This window comes from Macrobrachium nipponense, chromosome 3 (assembly GCF_015104395.2).
Source record: "Macrobrachium nipponense isolate FS-2020 chromosome 3, ASM1510439v2, whole genome shotgun sequence".
Lineage (NCBI taxonomy): Eukaryota > Metazoa > Arthropoda > Malacostraca > Decapoda > Palaemonidae > Macrobrachium > Macrobrachium nipponense.
In genome coordinates, this window is record NC_087202.1 from 106,164,409 (window position 1) to 106,187,846 (window position 23,438).

The 23,438-nt window shown below is 38.0% G+C and overlaps 1 protein-coding gene across 3 annotated transcripts in view; it reads left to right on the forward strand.

The window, feature by feature from the left end:
• Positions 1-23,438, forward strand: part of LOC135221935 (sodium/potassium-transporting ATPase subunit beta-like) — a 51,901-nt gene that overhangs the window by 21,264 nt on the left and 7,199 nt on the right. For all 3 annotated transcript variants that reach the window (XM_064259962.1, XM_064259964.1, XM_064259963.1), the window contains exons 2-4: positions 21,468-21,614; positions 22,896-23,015; positions 23,167-23,348. In XM_064259962.1, the coding sequence (XP_064116032.1) occupies positions 21,468-21,614; positions 22,896-23,015; positions 23,167-23,348 (449 nt within the window). The remainder of the gene's footprint in view (positions 1-21,467; positions 21,615-22,895; positions 23,016-23,166; positions 23,349-23,438) is intronic.

Consider the following 23,438-nt stretch of genomic DNA (forward strand, 5'->3'; position numbering starts at 1 on the left):
CATTAAAAAAAAAATTCCCTAATTATCAGGGCACTGAGTTTTTTTTCATATTTTGTCAGGTTTAGTAAATGGATTAGGAATTATAGCTGGTCAAGATATTTTAGACAATTACTTTTGTGTATGGTTAAATTTTTAATTAATTCAGACTCGAACGTCTTGTTAGTTGAAGTTGAAAATTTGGGTTAGGTTGCTTTGGATAGTTGCATTGCAATTGGTTTTATTTTTCATGACATATATATGTATATATCTAATAAAAGGAGCCCATAAAAAACACCAAAATATAGAGAGAAAAGTACTATATTTCAGACTGCTGTCTCCCTCTTCAGGTGTATGAATGATTAAAGTTTTCTCATTCATATACCTGAAGAGAGAGAGAGAGCAGTCTCTGAAATTAGTACTTTTCTCTATATATTTTGGTGTTTTTATGGGCTCCTTTTATTAGATGGAATTCTGTTGTAACAGAACATTTTTACCAGTCATATGCCTTAAAATTCAAATGCGCGCATCAGTGGCGTGGTCGGTATGGTGTTGGTGTGTCACCTCGTTGGCTGCGAGTTCGATTCTCGGACATTCATTGAGGTGTGAGAGATGTGTATTTCTGGTGATAGAACTTCACTCTCGATGTGGTTCGGAAGTCGCATAAAGCCGTTGGTGCCGTTGCTGAATAACCGCTGGTTCCATGCAACGTAAAAACACCATACAGACAAACAATTACAAATCAAATGCAAGTGTTTTCTTGGCCCCTTCCTTCCGTCAGGTTTATTGTCCAATCTTGGCCACTTCTTAATGCTACTATCTTCATAACCTTGTTCATCATTGCCTTTATTTTCTGGATCAATATAATCTGCAGATCAGTCATTATTTTCTCAGTTTTTACTGCCTTAATCGCTGAAAAGCCGAAAGTAGTAACGTGCTCACCTTGACAGCCTACATTTCAAAAACTAACCGGTACTAGTTTGAGTTGCTTGCCTTTGAATACTGATTGTTGTCGTATTTTGGTCATTTTTAAGCAGGATCATTAAATGCAACCGTTTTTGGACTGTGGTTCTTGACAGTTGTACTCAAATTCTTTTCCGTCATAGGGTTCCTTAAATTAGGTCAACTTTTAACATGGAATCTGTCCATGTTTTGTGGTCCGTGAATCCGTTATGGTTTAGTTTGGGGTCCTTGAACCGAGTCCTTATTTAAGTGTCCTTAATTGGGGCTTGGTTTTTTACACTTGGGTCGTTTATATTCATGAATAACTTGTGATGAGATTTGTACTAGGCAAATTTTACCCAGCTTTGGTTAAGTTTTTTGGTGTTTTTAGTAAGTGGCCACAAACGGTACTTTCCTAGACCTACGGGATGAAAAAAACTTGGCAGTATTATGTATAAAGGAAGTTAATTTAGTTTTGATTAAGTCCTGTGGCACCAGGGACCCCAACTAGGTATTAAGCTGAGGGGAAAATTGAACGCCGTGGGATGTCGGAAATTGAGAATGCCATGCTTCAAGAGGTCTTTGAAAGGCTAGAGCAGTACTGGCATTTAAGTAAATTCGTTAAACGACTTATTTAGGTTTGGTTTATGTGCCCTGCATAACTATATCTCTGTAATAAGGACTTGGGTGTATTTATTGAGTAAAATTAAGGGAAATGTTTGGTATCGAAGCAGAGTTTTCCTTATTAGGTCGGGCAGTCTGATAGATTCAACCGTAGAGATCTCGACACTGTACTTGTAATAACAAGAAGATATAAGAGAATGGTGATAAGGCATAAGATTATCTGAAAGTTTAACCTTCAGTGTCTGAATGCCTGACTTTCGCTACAGTTGGCATGGTCATTAACCAGTCGAAATTTTAGATGTTGTTGCAAAAAGATTTGTTCACTGAATTTTCGCAGATCCTACCATAAATTGCCTCAAATTCCATATAGATAAGATTAATTATTCCAGTAGCATATATATATTGGTGTATATTAATGGGAGATAGGCTTCTAGGTTACTTTTGTTTCAGTGGGCTTTTGTGAGCCGTTTGTGGATAAGAAAGTCCCTCAACTGGTTTTTATTTATTTAATTTTCTTTAGCAATGTTTTTACCAGAGTTTACCATAGTATTTACCCATTCGTTCAGTTTAAAGGTATTTGCGAAATAGTTTTGGGACACTGATGACTTTTACTGAAGAGATCTTCCGACTCCAAGATATGTCCATTCAAGGCAAGCTTATTCAAGAGCAGAGAAAGTGAATAGGACGAAAGAACGAATATTCCACCCCTTTCTCCATTGATTTTAAAAAAACACCCAGTTTTTGTTTTTGGAGGTGGGACGATTGTCACGCCAGTTTCATAATATCCTGAGATTTTATATTGGTTGCAAAGATAATTCAAGTTTTACCTTTCGATTACGGAGTTGTTACATGGCGTTTTGTACTTTTGAAGCTCAATCCAAGTTGTGGGACTTGAGAATTGTTATTCCTTAATGTTTTAAAATTTGCTAATGCTCCTTGCAGATTTTTTTTTTTTTCTTTATGTGGAGTTGGTCAATTCAGCTCACGTAGCTTTTTGGTAGACAAAGAGTTGACACTGAAGTCGTAGTTGCGCAAGTTTTATTGAGAATGTAGAAGCTTTTTTCGATGGGTTAGAGAATAGCAGTAATAAAACTGGGATCCCAAAATCTTAAGAAAATTGTGCAAGACTCCCTTGAAGTCATCCTGCAGGTCAGTGACCAAGATGTTATCCCACAGCAAGTTACTAGCGGTAAAGAAGTTACGCTCATATTGATGCTTTCAAGATGTAAAGCAAAATTTTTATGTAATGCTGACCACCACCAAGGGTGTTTGTGGCAGGTATCGTGGATGGCGACATGAATCTCAAGATTTAGTGTCTAAAGGACACCATTCTCTCTCTCTCTCTCTCTCTCTCTCTCTCTCTCTCTCTCTCTCTCTCTCTCTCTCTCTCTCTCTCTCTCTCTCTCTCTCTCTCGCTTGCTGATAATCTTTATGTAAACCACAGTACCGGAATTATTACGCATTTAACAGCTTAGTCGTTCAACTTATATGTATCAGTTTCTGCAAGTTTGCTTGAGGAGAAGAAACCTCCCCGAAAACGTGTTTTGTTTTATGAAAAGTTTGATATGCTTTATACGCTCTGTTTCTGTTGATGGTGGTCCTGCTGTCTATGTCGGCAAAGGACGATATCATCAGCCTAATGCCGGCGACGCTCAGTTTGAGAATTTGTACATAACATGAATCTGAGGACATACACAGTTGAATCTTGACGATGAAAAAGGCAATCGAAAACTTGGTTATTCATACATAAATGTATACTTGATGTAAGTTCGTGCCTGAATACATTTTGAATTTGTAGGAGAGCGAAAGGCGAATTCGTTTCCATTTTAGGTCTGTCACGATAGAACTCAGTTGTTCGACAGAAGCGGCACGAGGAATCCATTGATCGCTCTTCGTTTCTGTCGAGCCCAAATCCGCTGGTATTGACTTATTTGTGGGAACGTCCCGTGGTGTAGCTGGGGAGAAGAATATGTAGTATCGCGCTGTAATTGCAGTCACGGAACGAGGGGTGTGTTGGGGGGGGGGGGGGGAGTAGTGTCTTTTTACTTCTCGTCACGCTATATTCCCCCTTCAGGAGTAACCCCACCCCACTCCCCAACCTCATCCCCTGTCTACGCACGCACGTATATTCACTTGGTATAACCTCCCCCCATCTCTTTGACACCATTCTTACTGTCGCTACTCCCTATGCTACTTACAACCCCCCACCCCGCATTTCCCGTCTTATTTTTATTTTTCTTCCTCGTTGAACTGCTACTGCTACCGCTACCAACATCCAGCACATGGCAAGGAGGGTTGCAAGCTTCCTTTCTCTTCCCTCTTACTGCTGCTGCTGCTGCTACTACTATCTCTCTCTCTCTCTCTTCCTCCTCTTCCTCTTCCTCCTCTCTCTCTCTATCTCTCTCTCTCCTCCTCTCTCTTCTCTCTCTCTCTCTCTCGGCCCGATATTTTATAAGATGGGGAATAAGTTAGATAATACCTTTGTGATGATGAAGTTAGATATTCCTTTTAACCGTGTCAAAGCTTAAAGGCTTCAATGTTACTTTGATTTAGTAAAGTTGCCTAAGACGATGTTTTGGGTTACATATACGCAAAGCTTCTATGTAACAATGTTTTTGTTTTAAGTTTTGTTGATGAATGGACTAAGAAAAGAACTGTCTGTCGTAGCTTTGACTGTGGAGGAGATAAGCTCTTATATTGCGTAATCTTATTTGTAACCGTAGTAAGATTTCTTATCAGATAAAATTATCTATGAAACGGGCCACCGGCTAGAACATGGGAGGTATTTTCTGTGAAAGTCAGAATTTCCTCACATTACCTATGGAATACGCTAATGTCCGTTAACTTCCTGCCCAAAATGACGCAATATGATAAAAAATATCCCAATAAATATATACACGAAGAATTTTTTTTATTTTAGTTAAAAAACAAACGCGAAGATTTAAAACGATGTTGAAGTGTAGCGTTACAGTCTGCTTTTTCTAGTATCAATATCCTTTATCACTTCTATGATAACTAGGAATGTATTTCAACAGATAGAAGGAAAGGCCTTGGGTGGTACTTACGCAAGATTTTAATTGGGCCGAGTGCTAATAGGGCTAAGTAAAAAGACAGTCTTGACAGCTCCTTTTAAGAGATAGCTCAACTCCCTCTTCTCGCCCCCCACCCCTTTCAATTGAACCACTTTAAACTAAACGCTTTATGAATTCAAATGTATGTAATTCAACGCCATTCTGATTGAGTGACTTTCATTTATATTATATATATATATATATATATATATATATATATATATATATATATATATATATATATATATATATATATATATATATGTATGTAGTATGTATGTGTGTGAACTCTCCATAGGGGGTAGTGCCGCCAATTCACATTACAGTGTGATCTGTAGGCATTACTTAAGGTTCTTTGCATTGTCACTTCAGCCCCTAGCTGCAACCCATTTCATTCCTTTTACTGTACCTCTATTCATATTCCCGTCCAGCGCTGAATTTGTATTCTATTTATATATAATATATGTAATCTATGTGTGTATATATATATATATATATATATATATATATATATATATATATATATATATATATATATATGACTGGTAAAAGTGTTCTGTAACAACAGAATTCCATCTAATAAAAGGAGCCCATAAAAACACCAAAATGTAGAGAGAAAAGTACTATATTTCAGAGACTGCTGTCTCTCTCTTCAGGTATATGAATGAGAAAAGTTTACAGAAAAGGTGGTATTTATACCAAGAGAATCGTCCACAAGTAAGCCAATTTAGGTCACCCCCGCTGATAATCTTCCTTTAATCTTCTTAAGCGTTGGTTGAATGAACACTGCGTCGACGATGTCCGATGTCCAATTCCCTTTTGAGATGTTCATTACCTGCTTCTCTTTTATTAAGGCCAATTCCATCATTTGACTCTTGTACCGGCAGTTGCTGCTATAAATTACACGTGACATATTCCAGTTTATTCTATGGTTATGTTCATTTATATGGTTGAAAATAGCCGAGTTCTGTTGTCCATACCTAACTGACCGTTTGTATTGTATTAATCTCTGGGGAAGTGATTTACCTGTAAATCCGATGTAAGATTGGTCACAGTCCTGGCATGGGATCTCATATACCCCAGAGTCTTTGGGCGATGTCTTTTGTTGGACGTTAATCAGGGATTTGGCTAAGGTATTTGGGTGGGTAGGTAAATGCAAAAGGGTTGGATTTCCCAAGGGTGTGAGTTACTCTCTTAATCGTCTCCAGGTGGGGAATTTTTATTTTATTGTTGGGTGTGTCTCTGGTCTTGTCTTTAGGGGGTCGGTAGAAAATTACGTTTGCTTTTTGAATTGCTTTCTCAATTATATGGTCAGGATACTTTAAAGATGAAAGTTGCTTGCGAATTAGTTCAAATTCTTTTTCCAGGAAATCTGGGGAACAAATTCGTAAGGCTCTTAAGAACAGGTTGCTAGCTAGACCTATCTTGATAGTATTGTCATGATAGCTAAAGTAGTGAATATATGAAAGTGAGAACGTTGGTTTTCTGTATATGGTAAATTTGTATTCTGTCGTGTGTGATTATTAAAACATCAAGAAAAGGAATTTTGTTGTCTGTTTCCCATTCAACTTTAAATTTGATGCTGGGCACTAATGCGTTTAATTTTGAGAGGAATTCATTAAAATTACCCCACATTATTATCCCAAAATGTTAGTATGTCATCCACGTATCTCATCCACAGCATGTTTTTGGGTTTTATTGCATTTATTACTGTAGTTTCAAAGTATTCCATGTACAGATTGGCTAAAATAGGACTTAAAGGACTACCATACTAACACCCGAATTTTTGCTTGTAGAATGATTCCCCGAATGAAAATACGTTATTAGATGCACATAATTCAACTAACTTTATTATTTTGTCAAGTGCCAAAGGGAAATGATCTGAATAGGGGGATAATTTTTCCCTTAAAAACTGAAGAACGTCCTGTACTGGTACTTTTGTGAATAGGGAGTCTACATCAAGGCTTAAAAGTTTTATGTTGTGAAGTGGTATATGTGCTTCTCTGAATTTGTGACAAAAGTCTTCCGAATGTTTGATGTGACTGGGAGAAAAAGTGCCTAAAAAAGGAGAAAGGAGGCCAGCTAACCATTTAGAAATTTTGTAATTGAAAGCTCCGGCGCATGAAACGATGGGTCTGAATGGAAGATTGTCTTTGTGAGTTTTGGGAAGACCATAAAAGTAGGGTAATTTAGGATTAAAGTATCCTGACCATATAATTGAGAAAGCAATTCAAAAAGCAAACGTAATTTTCTACCGACCCCCTAAAGACAAGACCAGAGACACACCCAACAATAAAATAAAAATTCCCCACCTGGAGACGATTAAGAGAGTAACTCACACCCTTGGGAAATCCAACCCTTTTGCATTTACCTACCAAATACCTTAGCCAAATCCCTGATTAACGTCCAACAAAAGACATCGCCCAAAGACTCTGGGGTATATGAGATCCCATGCCAGGACTGTGACCAATCTTACATCGGATTTACAGGTAAATCACTTCCCCAGAGATTAATACAATACAAACGGTCAGTTAGGTATGGACAACAGAACTCGGCTATTTTCAACCATATAAATGAACATAACCATAGAATAAACTGGAATATGTCACGTGTAATTTATAGCAGCAACTGCCGGTACAAGAGTCAAATGATGGAATCGGCCTTAATAAAAGAGAAGCAGGTAATGAACATCTCAAAAGGGAATTGGACATCGGACATCGTCGACGCAGTGTTCATTCAACCAACGCTTAAGAAGATTAAAGGAAGATTATCAGCGGGGGTGACCTAAATTGGCTTACTTGTGGACGATTCTCTTGGTATAAATACCACCTTTTCTGTAAACTTTTCTCATTCATATACCTGAAGAGAGAGAGAGCAGTCTCTGAAATATAGTACTTTTCTCTCTACATTTTGGTGTTTTTATGGGCTCCTTTTATTATATATATATATATATATATATATATATATATATATATATATATATATATATATATATATATATATATATATATATATATATATATATATATGGAAAACTCAAGTTAGAATGGTGTTCCTAAACAGTAATCCTGGCGATTTTGGGATTGGGTCGAAAAGAAAAATCACTTGACTATCTTAGAAGCCATAGGCATAAACGTACCCATCTCGTAGATTCACAAGGCGACCCCAGAGCTAGTAGTGAGTGGGGAGTTAAATTACAAGCTGACAAGTCTTAGCAACCCTTGCCAGGGTGTAACAATTGGCTCCAGAGGAAGTGTCTCGTCATCGTGGTCTTTTATGGCAGACGGCTGTAATCAGCGACTCGAAAACTGTCTTCCCTCCTCTGGGTGTTAGAGGAGAGCTCAGCTGGGTCTAGCTTGTCGGTTTCGGTGTTGCAAGAACTTACTGCAACGTATCTGGGTCCTTGGTAGTGTGGTAATGGTCGCGCGTTTGTAATTATAAATTATATACTAATAATATATATATATCTATATATATATGCTATATATAATAAATTAATAAATATATATATAGATTATATATATATATATATATATATAAATGTATTTGTGTTTATATACATCCACTCTAAACCGGGTGTACTTTCATGGACCTAGTAGGGACTGGTGCAGTTGAAAGGACGAGTGCTGGAAGGAGACTAGTGTCTTCCATTTTGAGAGCCCATATATATATTTGATAAATTTCTTGGTTGTAATACGTTCATGTGTTTTCTGTGAGTTCTGTGGTTTGCGAAAGTTCATTTTTCGTACATCAGTATCTTTCACGTTATTCAATATACGGTCTAGTCGCCTTGTTATTTGAACTTGTGGCTCTAGTATGTACCTTTTAATGGCTTGTATTTTTTTCTGCATTTTACAGCTTTGCAGTTGATCTCCTAGATTCTGTTGCAATTCTTTTTATTTATATTTTTTTTCCCAAATGCCATATGATTTTCTAGAAATGTTATGTACTTAAGCAATTTTTATGTAAATAAAGATTTTGCTCAGGCATCTATGTGTATATATATATATATATACTATATATATATATATATATATATATATATATATATATAGATATATATATATATAAATATATATATAGATGTATATATATATATAAATTAATTTTACATATGTATGTGTTTAGAATGCGAGATGGAAGAAAAACCATCTAAAAACCGTCTGTATATCTGTCTAGACAAGGGAATTCTGGAGACAAGAGGAGGGCAAAATCAAACTGTATTCTTCAATTTGTCAGAATAGATTTCGAGTGGGCATGGAATAGTAAACCGGGAAAAAGCCGGTTCACAAAGGCGTGGTCTCCGTGGCTGTGCCTCAGCATGTCATGACTCTGTGATCAATATCTGTGCCACTTTTTTTCGTCAGCCGTAATGTTGTTACGGCTTTGTGCGTTATTCAGTGGGGAATATGCTGTCTAAGCTCGTCTTTTTTTGTTTGTTTTTCGAAAATTCGAGTTCGTACTAAACTTTAGGGCTCGCTCACTCCGTGAACTTGAAATATATTCCAGTAGTAATGAGTTCGGGATCTTGACTTTGGTAAATGGAAAACTTATTTTCGAATTTAAAGCCTTTTAAATTGCAGTTTTCCAGATGTTATTGGAAGATCCTTGATTCCATACAGAATCCTCAATCTATAAAAATCCGAAGTAAAGTCTTCTTTTGGAAAACTGAAATATTGTGCATTATTGTCAGATATATTAAAGTTTGAGTCATTTCTGACTCGTCGAGATATATATGTATTTGATGTGGCTGCAGTTTGCATAACAGCAAATACTAAATGTAGGACTAACCTAGTACGTGTCTGCCTACATATTAATCATGATAGTTTTTATTTTAAACTTATTTTTTACGTAGTGATCGTGTCCTGAATTTGAATGCACTTTTTCCGGCACCACTTTTAGAGTTTCACAAGTGTGCATTTTGGTCTGTGAAAGTTTGCACAGCAGTTTTTCTTCTGTAGACGAATTTCCATTAAATAATGACTGAATCAGCCACACCCTTGTCGTGTGTAGTGTGTAGTGTGTAGTTGTGTTCGGTGGCTTTCGTATACGTATGTAACATAACACTGCCATCGCTAGACTCCGGTTCAAGAATGCTGAGGACTCGCCCATTATTTTAAGACAATCTGACTGTTGACACAACAAGGGTGAAGAATATGTATATAGCTGTTATTTTTGTGAATGTGTAGGCTATGCGTGTCAAGATAGGATGGAAATTAATCTTGTTTATCAACAATAAATAGACATATGGCTGATTCGAACAAATATTGTGCTAGTAATTCTCAAGTTTTGTTAAAGAAGTTTTGCATGTGCTGCTACTTGTTCCCCGTCCAGCAACTCCTTACTTGCCCATTAGAGTAATTCAAATAATGGTCACAGCTGAATCTTGTTGGATGCAATTGCTCTCTCTCTCTCTCTCTCTCTCTCTCTCTCTCTCTCTCTCTCTCTCTCTCTCTCTCTCTCTCTCTCTCTGGCATGTTGACGGACGGGTCATTATTGTGTGACCCCTCCATTATAATCCCGTCTAGCTCATGTTTCTTAATCTGTTATAGTTACAATGAACTTGCGAGTTTCCCAATCCAGCGGGAAATATCACAGACGAGAATGCCCGTACATACGAGAAAAGCTTAAACAGCAATACTCTCCACTGCGTGTAATAAGACTTGTGTTTGTATAAAAACTGTTCCCTTGCTTCGTGAGGTTGCAGTGTGGAAGAATTGTAATGGAGAACCGGGATGGCTGTGAGGCCGCATTCATCATCTTGAAAGGGGAGAGAAAGATGTGTGCGGAATGAGAAATGTTATGCTGTGGCCAAGGATTGTGATTTGTTTCACTGAAGAATCTTGCATTAGTTGTAGTTGATGACTGTTATGAATATATATAATGCATGGTTTTGATCATTTCCTGTACTTTCTTCCGTTTGTGAAATCTTTTAGTTCAAGATGTGGCGTTGCCTTCTCTTGTCAGTCCTCCACCCTTGCCACTAGATAAATTTGTCTGGACAAAAAGTGGTTTGCGTTGTCTCCTCCTCTTGTCCTTATTTCCTAACAAGTTTGTGGTACTATATTAGGTAGAGGTTGGTTTTACATGATGACTGTTCAAGTCCTGAAAGTTTGATATATATGTACGTTTAGTCGAGCTGAAATATGTTAAATAGTTAACGATTAATACCTGTTAACAAATGCACCACCCGCTAATAAAGTTTTTTTTTATTATTATATTTTAAAGGGTATGAATATCTTTCTGAATTTTATAGTTAATCTGCATTAAGTGGAGACCCAACAGTTTTTGAACCGGTTCGAGGGCAGCCCAGGGCAAAGCAAGAATGGACTAGCCTAAGGCTGACCAAGGCCTTGACAGGCCTCTCTCAGTGACAGTGTAAGTGTAGTTTATGATTGTCGGCCTAGGGTGGGGATAGGGAGGGAGACAGGTGATTATGTACCGATCGTTATATTTTGGGGGGGAGCGGGTGGGCCGGGGGTTTGATTTGGGGAGGAGGGTCAGCGCTGCCGTTGGACGCTTGTGAAGAGGGAAGGGAAGTTGCAGGTGTACTCCAGAGGCAGGATGTACCGAGTTATTGTTGAAGATCCTATCTTTGTTATGAGGTTTGAAATGTGCATTTATTTTGGCGGTTGGCGCACAAAGTCTTGTGGGCCCTTTCGACCACATTTTCAACGTCGATGAAGCTGACGCCAGTACATTCTCCATTTTTTTTTCAATCTTGCACGCCTTACAATGAAGCTTATCTACATTTACTGTCCTCGGCCTCTGCTGTTTGCACCCTGAATTTTCATTGTAGAAAGAATCCCTACAGTAAAGGGGTGGCTACTCGCATCACTTCTGGACCCACTCCTTTGTATAGGCCTTGGACCCACTAAAATGGTCCATAGCCGTGTCCTGGTTATCTTCTTAGGAGTTTTATATTTATTGTTGGATTTCTGCCGTTGCAGATTGGGTTGCTGTTTTATATATATATATATATATATCTATATATATATACTATATATACATACATACATACATACACATACACATACTAGTAAGCCCTCCCAAGGTTTTCTGGCGAGCACAAGAACTTTAACAATCTTACCTTGGGATTACGTTTTTTTGTTTTATGTTGAATACCGGTTGTACTTAAGGTACCTCTTAAAATTCAGATCTTCAGCATGAAACTGAAGCAAAAGGAGGTTTATGTAAATAATCCAAACCCGTCCTTCTATTTACCCTTCATGCATGAGCGAGCACGCATATATGCCACCATAAGTAAAGCAACACAAATCTCAAGGAGACTACATTGTTCGACACCGATTATATGTGGGAGACTTTTTGTGTGGAAATGTGTGACAGGAAAGACCTTTCGTACCAGCATTGTGAAGTGGCCTTTCCAGGATTTGGAACCTTTCCCCGGGTCCAACTTTGTCATGACAGTCCCGTAGAAACCGTTTCGTGGGGTGTTGGAAGAGGGGGGAGAGGGCGTTTATCTTGACTGTCCGCAGAGATCTTGTTTTCTGGTGGAATGGGCTCTCTCTCTCACTTTCTTCCAGGAAAGGTTTTCCTTGGTCTTGTAGTCTCGTTATGATCTCATATTTCACTTAAATCTGCACGATTTGTTTAACAACTATCTATGGAAAAGCCAAAAAGGCTGATTAATTCGCTGAGCATTAAGGTCTTGACTTTGAAATTTATTTTTTCATTCAAATGCTAAGGTGTATATAATGATTAAATTTTTTTTAATTTTCCACATGCAATTTTTATACTTAGAAAAGTCATCCATAAATATCCCATCAGTAATCACTTAATACCCCTGGTCGTACCGGGAACAGGATTCATACTTTGCCATTTATGTTTGGAAGTAGGGAAATGTTACCTGAATAGACAACGTGGTACATGGTAGGGGGAATGGCAATATGTAATTTCCTTCGGGCGTAAATTACTGACAAGGTATAATGAATTCAATATTTTATTTGATACTTGAGGCGTGTTATTTGTTAATGTACAGAGCAGTAATTGCCATGTATATCCGTTCTACCCCACTTCCTAGGGCTCGGAACCATTTGCTCTAAATCAGGTAGGTTAAAGACCGGTCCAATCCTGTCCTCATGACGACCACGGCTTTCCTAATGAGTATTCTTGTTTTATCCTGCCTTTCATCTGTAGGGCAGGCGAGATAACGGACCTCCTGGAGTTTGGTTTCGTTTCTATCTTGATCCTGTGAAGTGGGTAAGGCTCCTGTTGGGAATTCTGGTGTTTCATGCTTGATTGATCTTTTCAAATAGAAATGATTATTGCTTTAAGTACGTCGTTATGGTTCTGTCATGAATGTCTGGATTTTAACTTTTTTGAAATGCAGTTGGGAATTTCAGGTTTGGGGATGCTGTGGCATTTTTGTGATACAGTGTTATCCCATATCCATTCTATCTTTCATTTTTGATAGAATTTTTTTAAGTACGTTTTTTTTCTGTAGGCCTTTATTTAGTTTTTATTCAATTTCCCTGACCTTGACCTCCTGTGTACCGGCGAATGAAAACTGGTATAATTCGTTTCTTGGACAAATGCCAAAACCCCCACCATTCACTGGACAGTATCTGAAGACTCGCCTGCCGCAGTGTTGGTGGTGGTGGTGGTGGTGTCGGATTTGGTGGAGATCGATGGCGAGAACGTAACCTCCCTCTCTCTCTCTCTCTACTTCGTCTGGTCTGCCTTGAGGCAAGAGAGGTTTTTACTGCCCTCTCTCTCTCTCTCTCTCTCTCTCTCTCTCTCTCTCTCTCTCTCTCTCTCTCTCTCTCTCTCTCTCTGTGCATACCACACTTCACACCGGTTCCCTTGAATTTGATTTTTTTTTTGTTGAATAACAATCCCGGGAACTTCACTTCTTATTTTATTATTTTTTTTTTTTTGTACTTCCGGAGTGTAGATTTTGTGTGTGCACGCGCGCGCTCGTTTGATTTAAATGCAACCAATCTCCACTCAGGTCTCCAAGTAGGCCTGGTTGTTCCCAAGAAGTAATGCCTTGTTCCTTGGATCTTGGATCTTCCAGGTCACTGGTGCCTACAGGAGCCTAGCGGACACTGTATCGTGTCCCCCTCAGTATAATTTCACCTGCATACAAAGACGACTTTTACAATTTCTCATACATTAGCAAAGCTTTGATTTCTTAGTTTTAAATTTTGAATTATCGCACCCATTAAAGTTTATAACTATTCCGCAGATGATGTAGGTTGATCAAATGTAGAAATGTTATGTAATAAGATCAATATTACTATTTGAAGAAATATTATTTTTGTTGGTAGAATAATTATTATTGTTGGTATGATGAAGTTAAGAAAAAATAGTGATATATTTTTTACAGCCACGAGTAGGGTGTTTGTTCACAAGTACAAGTTTTTAATTTGTGCACGGCCCCATCTCAGAATATGCATTTCTTATCTATTTGAGTCAGACGTTTTTGCCTTGTCAAAAATAAGGTTTGCCGCATATAGTATAACCCATGGAATGACCTACAAAAAATTGAATTTCTCTCAGTAACAAATCAAATATAAATACAGTGTTAGGTTAACGATGATAGGTGTACTTAATATAACTGGAAAAAAATACTTTTACAAAAGTCACCTAAGATTAGAAAAAAAAAAGTATACAGTGTTATCATAACCTTCTGGGATAGGTCTTCAGGTCAGAGACATCTAAGATTATCTCGGATAACTGAATAAACCAAGGTGGGGCATAGAACACTAACCCGGAATACTGATATTAATCACTTTCCCTTCGAAATTTCGTCCGTGCATTTAAGTTCAAGATTGTACACAACTCGGCTTAAATTGATGCTTGTCTTTACTTGTAAGAATGTGGGCTGTTATGGTTTCGGAAAACAATGTTTTAAAATCGTCATTACACTGTTAGACATAATTTATATATGTGTGTGTGTGTCTAACAGTGTAATGACGATTTTAAAACATTGTTTTCCGAAACCATAACAGCCCACATTCTTACAAGTAAAGACAATCATCAATTTAAGCCGAGTTGTGTACAATCTTGAACTTAAATGCACGGACGAAATTTCGAAGGGAAAGTGATTAATATCAGTATTCCGGGTTAGTGTTCTATGCCCCACCTTGGTTTATCCAGTTATCCGAGATAATCTTAGTCAGATGTCCCTGACCTGAAGACCTATCCCAGAAGGTTATGATAACACTGTATACTTTTTTTTTCCAATCTTAGGTGACTTTTGTAAAAGTATTTTTTTCAGTTATATTAAGTACACCTATCATCGTTAACCTAACACTGTATTTATATTTGATTTGTTACGGATATATATATATATATATATATATATATATATATATATATATATATATATATATATATATATATATTATATATAAAGGTATACAGTGAGCGAGCTTGTTTGTTCCATTGCCAAAACTCTGGCGCCAGTACAGAAGAGCCTGTCCTCCTAATGCCATGGTCTTAGTATCGGGGATTGCGGTTTCTCAGCGGTATTGTCAGACTGCTCGGTTCCCTCAAGTCAAGTTGATTGATTTTGTTCTTGTATCTTAACGCCTGACTTGGCGTGTGCGTTTGTAGAAATCTGTTAAATTGATCTAGAATAATTTATGAATCCCTGTGTGTATTTTATTAAAACTTCCTTGAACAATAAGTAATGACTCCTTAGGTGAAGGCCTTTGTGAGGTATACACCTTGGATTCTGTGCTATAATTAGCACAAGTCTGGAGGGAATGGAGCTGTACGCTTGTCGAGTTGTTCAACGTGAGTTACGTAACCCCTTCATTGGCGGAGATGGTACGCCAAAGAAAGGAAAATCATCGGCTTAATATTCAGCGTGGGTTAGGGATGTTCACTTTCAATGGCCAAGACAGGAGGTGGCTGACCAGAAATTCAAGCACCCTTAAAAAAAGTCTATGGATGACGACGCTGCTAATCTTAGGTATCAGTATTTACTCGGCAGTTTGCGGAATGCCTTTATTTTAAAGCAGGGCAGTAAGATTGCTCTCTCTCTCTCTCTCTCTCTCTCTCTCTCTCTCTCCTTCTTAAACTTTAGCCGGTCGATCCTCGTGGTGGCGTCTCGCTGGGAAGTTTGTTGATCGATAAAGTGACAGTTTTCTCTCTCTCTCTCTCTCTCTCATCTGTCTCTCTCTCTCTCTCGCCTCATCTCTCTCTCTCTCTCTGCCCCCCCTCTTTTTCCCCCTCTCTCTCTCTCTCTCATGGAAGAGAGAGAAACTTCGTCCCAATAGTCCGTTATCTTTTACTCTTGTCGTTATCAGCTGAAGAGGCTTCAGGGGCATTTTATCTCTCTAAGGTTGTATAGAGCAGGTTATTTTTTTATGAATGTATAATCATGTACATAACTGGAAAATGATTTTATTCCAGAACCACCACTTTTGAAGCATATGTATGAGGCAGTTAATGCCTTAAGACTTAAGGAAATGGACAGGCCACTCGCCCTTAAATAAACGCATAAACTATGAACGAAGGTATAAGTGTTCTGTGCCCTGGATTCGTTACCACGTTTTATGTAAACTCAGTTTGTATGTTATGCTTAATTTTGAAGTTCACCTATTAAGTCTTATCTTTTATCCTTGGCATTAGGATGGCAATAAATTTGAAAATGGCCTTAGTTACATTCATTTTTATTCTACAGGCATTTACAAGATGTCAGTAGAATTTTACTGTATCTTGCTACTTCGGTTCACGCTGTAGAGGTCGGCGGAGGAGCAGATTTATAGTAATGAATGTTATTTGACTTCCCCGAAGGCAGCCAGTTTTACAAGATCATCCGCAAGGAAATGATATTGTAAACGGAAATGGCTACGGGTATGATCAGGTGTTGGGAATGAATGCCCTAAGAGTACCTTGTATATATAACTTCAATAACTTGAGTCAGTCTCCTCCGAGGAGCTAGTACTAAACATGGCGGAAGCTCCTTGTTCGACAAATTATATCAATAAATGTTATCTTCGTGCGGCCATTTACTTTACTTAGCATGAGTTTACCTTGGACTTGGGACGTCCAAATGGTGGATTAGGGAAAACGATCTTTGTACGTATGTTTTGGTGTATTTCACATGACTAGAACTTAGGAATAAGCGTTTTGTGGAAATTGGAGTTTCACCGATCATCCTTTTTTTCCAGTTTAACTTCTGAGTAAAGCTATTTCATAACAGTTCTTAGCCTCGTGGGATTACGCGTAATTCCATTACAAGTTTGTTTTCCCGGAGAAACCCTTCCGAAACATAGCATAGCGTAAGCAAGACTCGCACCTATCATTTGTGGAGAAGTAGGTTCCCCTCTGTCGAGTGAAATGGTGTTATCACACCTTGTATAAAAGTGGACTTTATAGTACTGTAACGTCTCCCGCTAATTTTTTTTTCTTAGTTGAACCATTTCCTTTTCGGAATAACGTTTAAACAGAAACAAGAGGCTCGTAGTTACTGCCACATTCATGATTCTATCTGCCGTAAAGTATATATTAACATCGATCTATTATTATAAATAATAATGGTCTATAAACAAGTAAAATGAGAAGTGTTTGGCGCACTTGACTGAAATCTGCAGCCTGTTTTGCCAGTTTTAGACTTCTCAGTTAGGATTTGAATTTTCATAAATAACCCCCCCCCCCCCTTCCTCCTCAGACACTCCTTCATTCTCCTGAGGATGGAGGGTTGTGGTCGTATCTTATCTAAAGATTTTATCCGTTGGTGTAGTGGGAGGGAGAAGCGGATCGTTGGTCGCAAGGGAAATGGATTGTGGGCTTTCTGGCCCCGAAGTTCTGCGAAGGTCTGTCTTGGCCCGGTTGTAATTTATTCTTGGATTTTATATGGCAAGGGCGTTAACATTACGCCTCGCTCAGGCTTTTGGGCTTGACTAGCCATGGTGCTAATAATGATGCTAAACGCTTTTTTTTTATATATAACAATTGCTCTCGGCGGAACTATATTATTACGTTAAGATGCTGTTGACTCATAGTTGTGGAGAAGAGCTTCTCATTGATCAAATGGGTCCCCTCAACTTTATCATTCCCAAAGGTTAGAAATCCACAGCTCGCAATTTGCTGGGGCGAAAATGATGAGTCGGCATCGCTAACACCTGTGTTCAGCATGAAGCAGGCATAGCTTGATTCGTCAAAACAATTGGAATGTTTGGAAGTCATCACTGGAGTGCCACCAATTTAATTGTTTTGTGATGAACAGTGTCGCGTTGCCCCCTCCCTACCCTGGGCAGCCCGAGTCTTCTAAATTCTAATCTGCTGTGTAGAAAAGCTCATACTGTCGAAGCCCTTGGCAAACGGTGTATTTTTAATCTCGAAGGTATTTTAATCCGCCTTTATTTCTCTTTAGGTCATACATTTGAGTGCGCATGTTATAGCCTTACGTTTAAAAGGCAACATGTCTTTTTCTATCATAGAATCTGAATAGTCAAGATGTGATATATTCTTTTTTCGTGCAAACTACTTTTAGCATTGATTCTGTGAGAGAGAGAGACTTGCTGCCTTTTAATATGTAAAATGTTGTGCAGAGGAAGGAGTTTCTTGCCGGCGTGTTTTGGTTAAAACTCGCGCGCGTGTTAGTTTGTGCATGTAGGCCACCTTGCGATTTCCCAGCTCGATATCCTTGGTTCCCTATTGGTAGAGTTCCCAAGTTGGTGGCTTAGATTCCATGACGTCACGCACGAGAACCTTGCTCTGATTGGCTAAAGGCTAGGGGTGTCGTCACGTCGGCGTCAGTTGTCCGCAGTATTGCCTCATCCAATATTTAAACGCCAATGTCGGAAATGTATTTAATCTTTACATTTGTTTTTTCCTTTATTTATCGTCATTACGATTTTTTTTTTCAAACGACTTCATTGCAGTTTGGTAGCTGTGACCTTTCACCAATATTGTCTGTTTAAATGTCAGAGATTTTCAAATGATCAAAACTGTGATCTTATGTTGCTCGTAGTAACCCATCGTTTTCTACAAAACTTGCTAACACTATAGAGCGGACCTGTTTTAAGCCTTGGATCCGGTTCAAAAGTAAGTTACTCGTTTTCTAAACGTTCAAATTAATCTATCCTTTTGTCCTTGTATCCAAAGGACTTCATTAAGTTTTTATCATAATCGATCGGTAGACCAGTTGTGCCGGCTGTGTGAACCGAGGTGAAGAGAAATTAGGAAACTACCGAAATTCCTTAACATTAAAGTCTCTCTCTCTCTCTCTCTCTCTCTCTCTCTCTCTCTCTCTCTCTCTCTCTCTCTCTCTCTCTCTCTCTCTCTGCAAGTCTTAGTGTAGTTTGGTGGAGGAATTTCCTTTTCATGATAAACTTAGACGAAAGCCGCGTCTCAGACGCGGGACTTCGGTCACTTTCACAGTATTTTTAGTCGTGTCCTGGCAAAAGGTCCGAAGTAGTGTGTGTTTTGTTTTTCGATGTTAGAAAGGTGCGAAAAAGTTTTATTTTTCTTATCCTGATACTGGTATATCTGTTAGGCAATAAAGATAAGGCTGGTGTTTTATCGTCTTTATGACTGTCCTCACTAACGTATAAGTAGTATTGCCGGTGCTTTAGGTTTGTGGCATTTTGATTGGTGCCGCTTTCAAGGAATTTATGGTTATAAGTAGAGGGTGGTCATGAGTTATTTTTCCAGAAGATGGGGAATTTGTGCAATTTTTACAACTAAATTGGGAAAATTTATTGTAACTGGTTTAGATACGGAAATTATTTTTGCTGGATGTATAGTTTGAAACAGACATATTTGTATGAATACTATAGAAGTCTGGCAAAGGAATCAATTCAGAGCATTAGTCACTTTCATATAGTAAACCGTCAGATAGTTTTTGTTTTAATTTTTAGTCTCTTGCTCTTGAGTGTGACAAGAGGGGGAATGCGAGACCTTGGTACTGTTGGAGAAGCCTTACGGAGAGATGTCAGGTCTCCTAGTTAATGTAAATGATGGGATTGTATATACTGTTCGATGAAAGTGGTAATAGATGCTTAGTTTTGTAATGTAATGTACATTGTCACACCTCTTGTGGATAAGTAATACCACTTCTGCCTCACTAGCAAGAATTAAGGGTTGAAGGAACACAGCATTCTTAGCCAGATGTGAGTGATGTTGGCACTTAAGTTGATTTAGTGGGTGACAGTGAGGGTGGAAGTAAAATTCAGATTGCATGTTGTCATTACTACTCCTCACTATATAACTTGTAATTGACTACTGGGAGTGAGAGAGTCCTGTTTAGCAGGGGTGTAACTGGTTCCAAAAAGTTGGGAGGGGATAATGGGGAGGGTGGCGAGCAAAGCGAGCCTGTTCAGCCGGGGGTGTGGCAGGCGCTGTGACCCCCCCCCCCCCCAGAAAATTTTTGAAATATGAGCTCTTTTTAAGGGCATACCTACAAGGGCAAGTAAACTAAATAATATGGTTTAATAATAAGCATCTAAAAGCTAGAATGTCGCAAAACACCTTAAATCCCTTGGAACTTTTCTGCCTTATGAGTTAGAAAAAATTGATACAAGGGAGGTAGGATTTTGCCCCTTCCCAGATATACACTTTTTAAGGGGGTAACAATTCAATTTTCGTTGCTCTGTCTTCGTAGGAGCGTGATACTTAACCATATTTATTATTTGGGGAGGGGGGCAGAGTATACTGACCCCCATAACTTGAACCTTGGGGGGGACATCCCCCCATGAGTTACGCCCCCTGCTGTTGAGTGTGTTGGAACTCTCTGGTAGGCTTTTATGATATATAATCTGTAATTCTTAATTCAATAAACATTAATGCTGAAATATTTCAATGTGAATCTTATACTAAACTCACTTCACAAAAGAGGGGTGATATTGTACTCAGGGAAGAAGATAGCCAGATGAAAACTAAGTACAAAAGAGACCATTGTGAAGTAGCTAATGAAAAGTATCCGTTTATGTCACAGATTTATATAGTATACTGAATGGCATGTGGAGGTGCTTAAGTGTGAAATGCAGTTTTTAAGGAGAGTTGTTACCTTATGAAGGAGTGATATATACACTGTCTTTTACATATTGCAGTTTTGCTTACCTTGTCTCCACCCTCTTTTTGGAAAAGATTTCAAGCTACCTCAAGAATTTCAAACATCATTAGGTGGAAAGAGTATTTTTAAATAGGCATTCCCTCCCTTCAAACCATCTCTTCCTGTTGTCTTTAAAGGGATGTGAGTACTACAGTCTGGAGGACAGCCCCCATGAATAAAGTCAATTGGCATATTGTGTCATTCATTAGTAGGCCAGTAGTAGTTGTGGTCCCTTTGATCATTTGTTTCTGTGTCTAGCAGCTTTTGGCAAATAATGATAATTTGTTTTCTCTCTCTCGGCTCATGTTGAATAAAGGTATTTTTCACAGCTTGTCTTGATTGATAGTTTTTGTCTCTCTCTCTCTCTCTCTCTCATCTTCAGTTGAATAAAGTTTTTGGATTTAGAGCTTTTACTGAATATATTTTTATTCTTGTATTTTAACTTTTATGAAAACAAGGGTTATTCAAGTTACTAAAGAGTTTGTATTAAGAATTTTAATGCATAAAAAAGGGACTTCTTGCTATAGTGCAATAGTATATTTCTCCATTGGGCACATGTAGTATATAGCTATGTTCATGTATGAATAAACATCTCAGTAGTATATAGCTATGTACATGTATGAATAAACATTCTCAGGAGAATGTGTATTCACACATTGCCCATCTTGTGCAATTTTATTATTAAGAGTACAGTTGTATATTGGTGGTGGAAATGTCAATTAAAAGTTTTGTGCTTTAGCTGTTAAACCAATATGTTAGCATTGAAATGTCTTGTGTTCTGAAACTGTTGTGTTGTACAGTAATCAAATTTTTCTTTGCAGGCAAAATTGGAGTATTCTATGTGATCTTTTACGCATGCCTGGCTGGCTTCTTTGCTGTTATGCTGACTGTCTTCTACCAAACCCTTGATACTAACCATATGCCAAAGTACACTCCAGGTGATGGTAGCTCTCTTCTCAGGAACCCTGGTAAGCATTGGAGTTTGTTGTAAAGTATTTATAATTCCAGTTAAGTATTTCACTTTTAAGGTCTTTCAGGTGAACTATCTATAAACTGTAGAGGGATACAGTGAAAGTTTGTAACTTGCTCTTTGCCCTTCTCATGGAATTTATAATGGAATAAAAATGTAGTTGGAGATTGAAGAGAAAGTTTAGAATGGATTAATGATAGAGAATGGGAGACATGGGGAAGCAGGTGATGCTGTCGTAATGAACAAAACCCCCTAAGGTTTACAAAGCTTCCCTAATAGCAATTGGAACTAAGGGCATTTAAAGGAAAATATAAATAATGAGGACAGAAAATGCACTAAGGGACAAAACACTAAATGGAGAAAGGATTATTGAGATGTCATTCAAATGTTTAGGAGTATCATCCAATACAGGTTCTCTTGAATTGGGATATAGTGAAAGACTTAATAGATGAACTGATTAGTGGGCAGAGGATTAATGTTTTGAAAACAAACAGAGGTTGCACTACAAAGTGAGATTTTATAAATAGTATTATTAGTATTACTATATGAATATAAATCAGTGTCACTAAATGATTTTGTCAATTTGAGAAAATATCTTGAGAAAAAAATTAGGAGTCAGAAGGCAAGCTAGTGAGAAATATAGCACAAGGGGAAATTGTGAAAATTCCAAATGTTTGCGGGTTATTGATGAAGAGGTCAAAGGAAATGGTTTGGTTATGACCTTGGCACCACTGCACTGACAATAGTAACATGATAGGGTTAAGTGTACTTGTATGACCACCAGAAAAGTTGGAAGACCCAGACATGTGGATGAGAAAGTGTATGTTAGGAGGCAGGATATGGCTTGGAGATTTATAAATGTGAAAGCATCTGATTGTGTGGTTGCATTTCAGAGGCTTATTGTAGAATCTTGAGTCATTTATATTTTTTAAGGTTTTTGTTTCAAGTGAAAAGGGATTTCTGAAATTGGTTTGTAGTGAAATTTTCATCTTGCTTACATGTGCAGATAGTTTACCTATAGAGATTCAAATGGATGTAGCAAGATGTACATCCATATGTATAGTTTCTGTTACCTGTCATTGTTCTATTTCACATGAAGTAAAAAAGAATTAGCTGGAGGAATTATGGCAAGGCCTTGCTATTGCAACCCCATCCATCATCCATGGAAAATATTGAAACTATCACAGGACGTGTATCACTGTACTGTTGAAATTTATTTGAATTGAATATTTGTACCTTGGATGCGTTTGATTAATTTTATCTCTTAATTTTCTTGCAGCTATGGGCTTTAGACCTTTACCAAGAGCAGAAAACATTGAGTCAACTCTAATTTGGTACAAGAATGGAGATAATGATGATATCAAGCATTGGGTTGAAGCCCTCAACAGTTTCATTAAACGTAAGTTTTCCAACCACCAAAGAATAGAGCATATGGATGAAAAGTGTTCAGAGTAGAATATCCATCTAGGTATTTGCCATGACTGGGACTTTTTCTGTGATTAATTATATCAGACCAGGTATAAGATCATTACTTCTCTATTCTCCAACAGCATACGAAGGTGCTGATGGTAGCTTGTCTGGACAGCATCTGATCGACTGCGATGAAAACAAGCTCCCAGGAGAAGATGAAGTCTGCCGTTTCCAGGACGTCTGGCTTACTGATAAGTGCACAAAGGCTGAACACTGGGGCTATAATAGAGAATCTCCCTGCATTATTCTCAAATTGAACAGGGTATGTATTTTTTGTTTCGTGGACATAATGTAATAAGTCATATTTTCAAAAAAAATAAATAAATAAAAAAAAATATATACTACATATAGT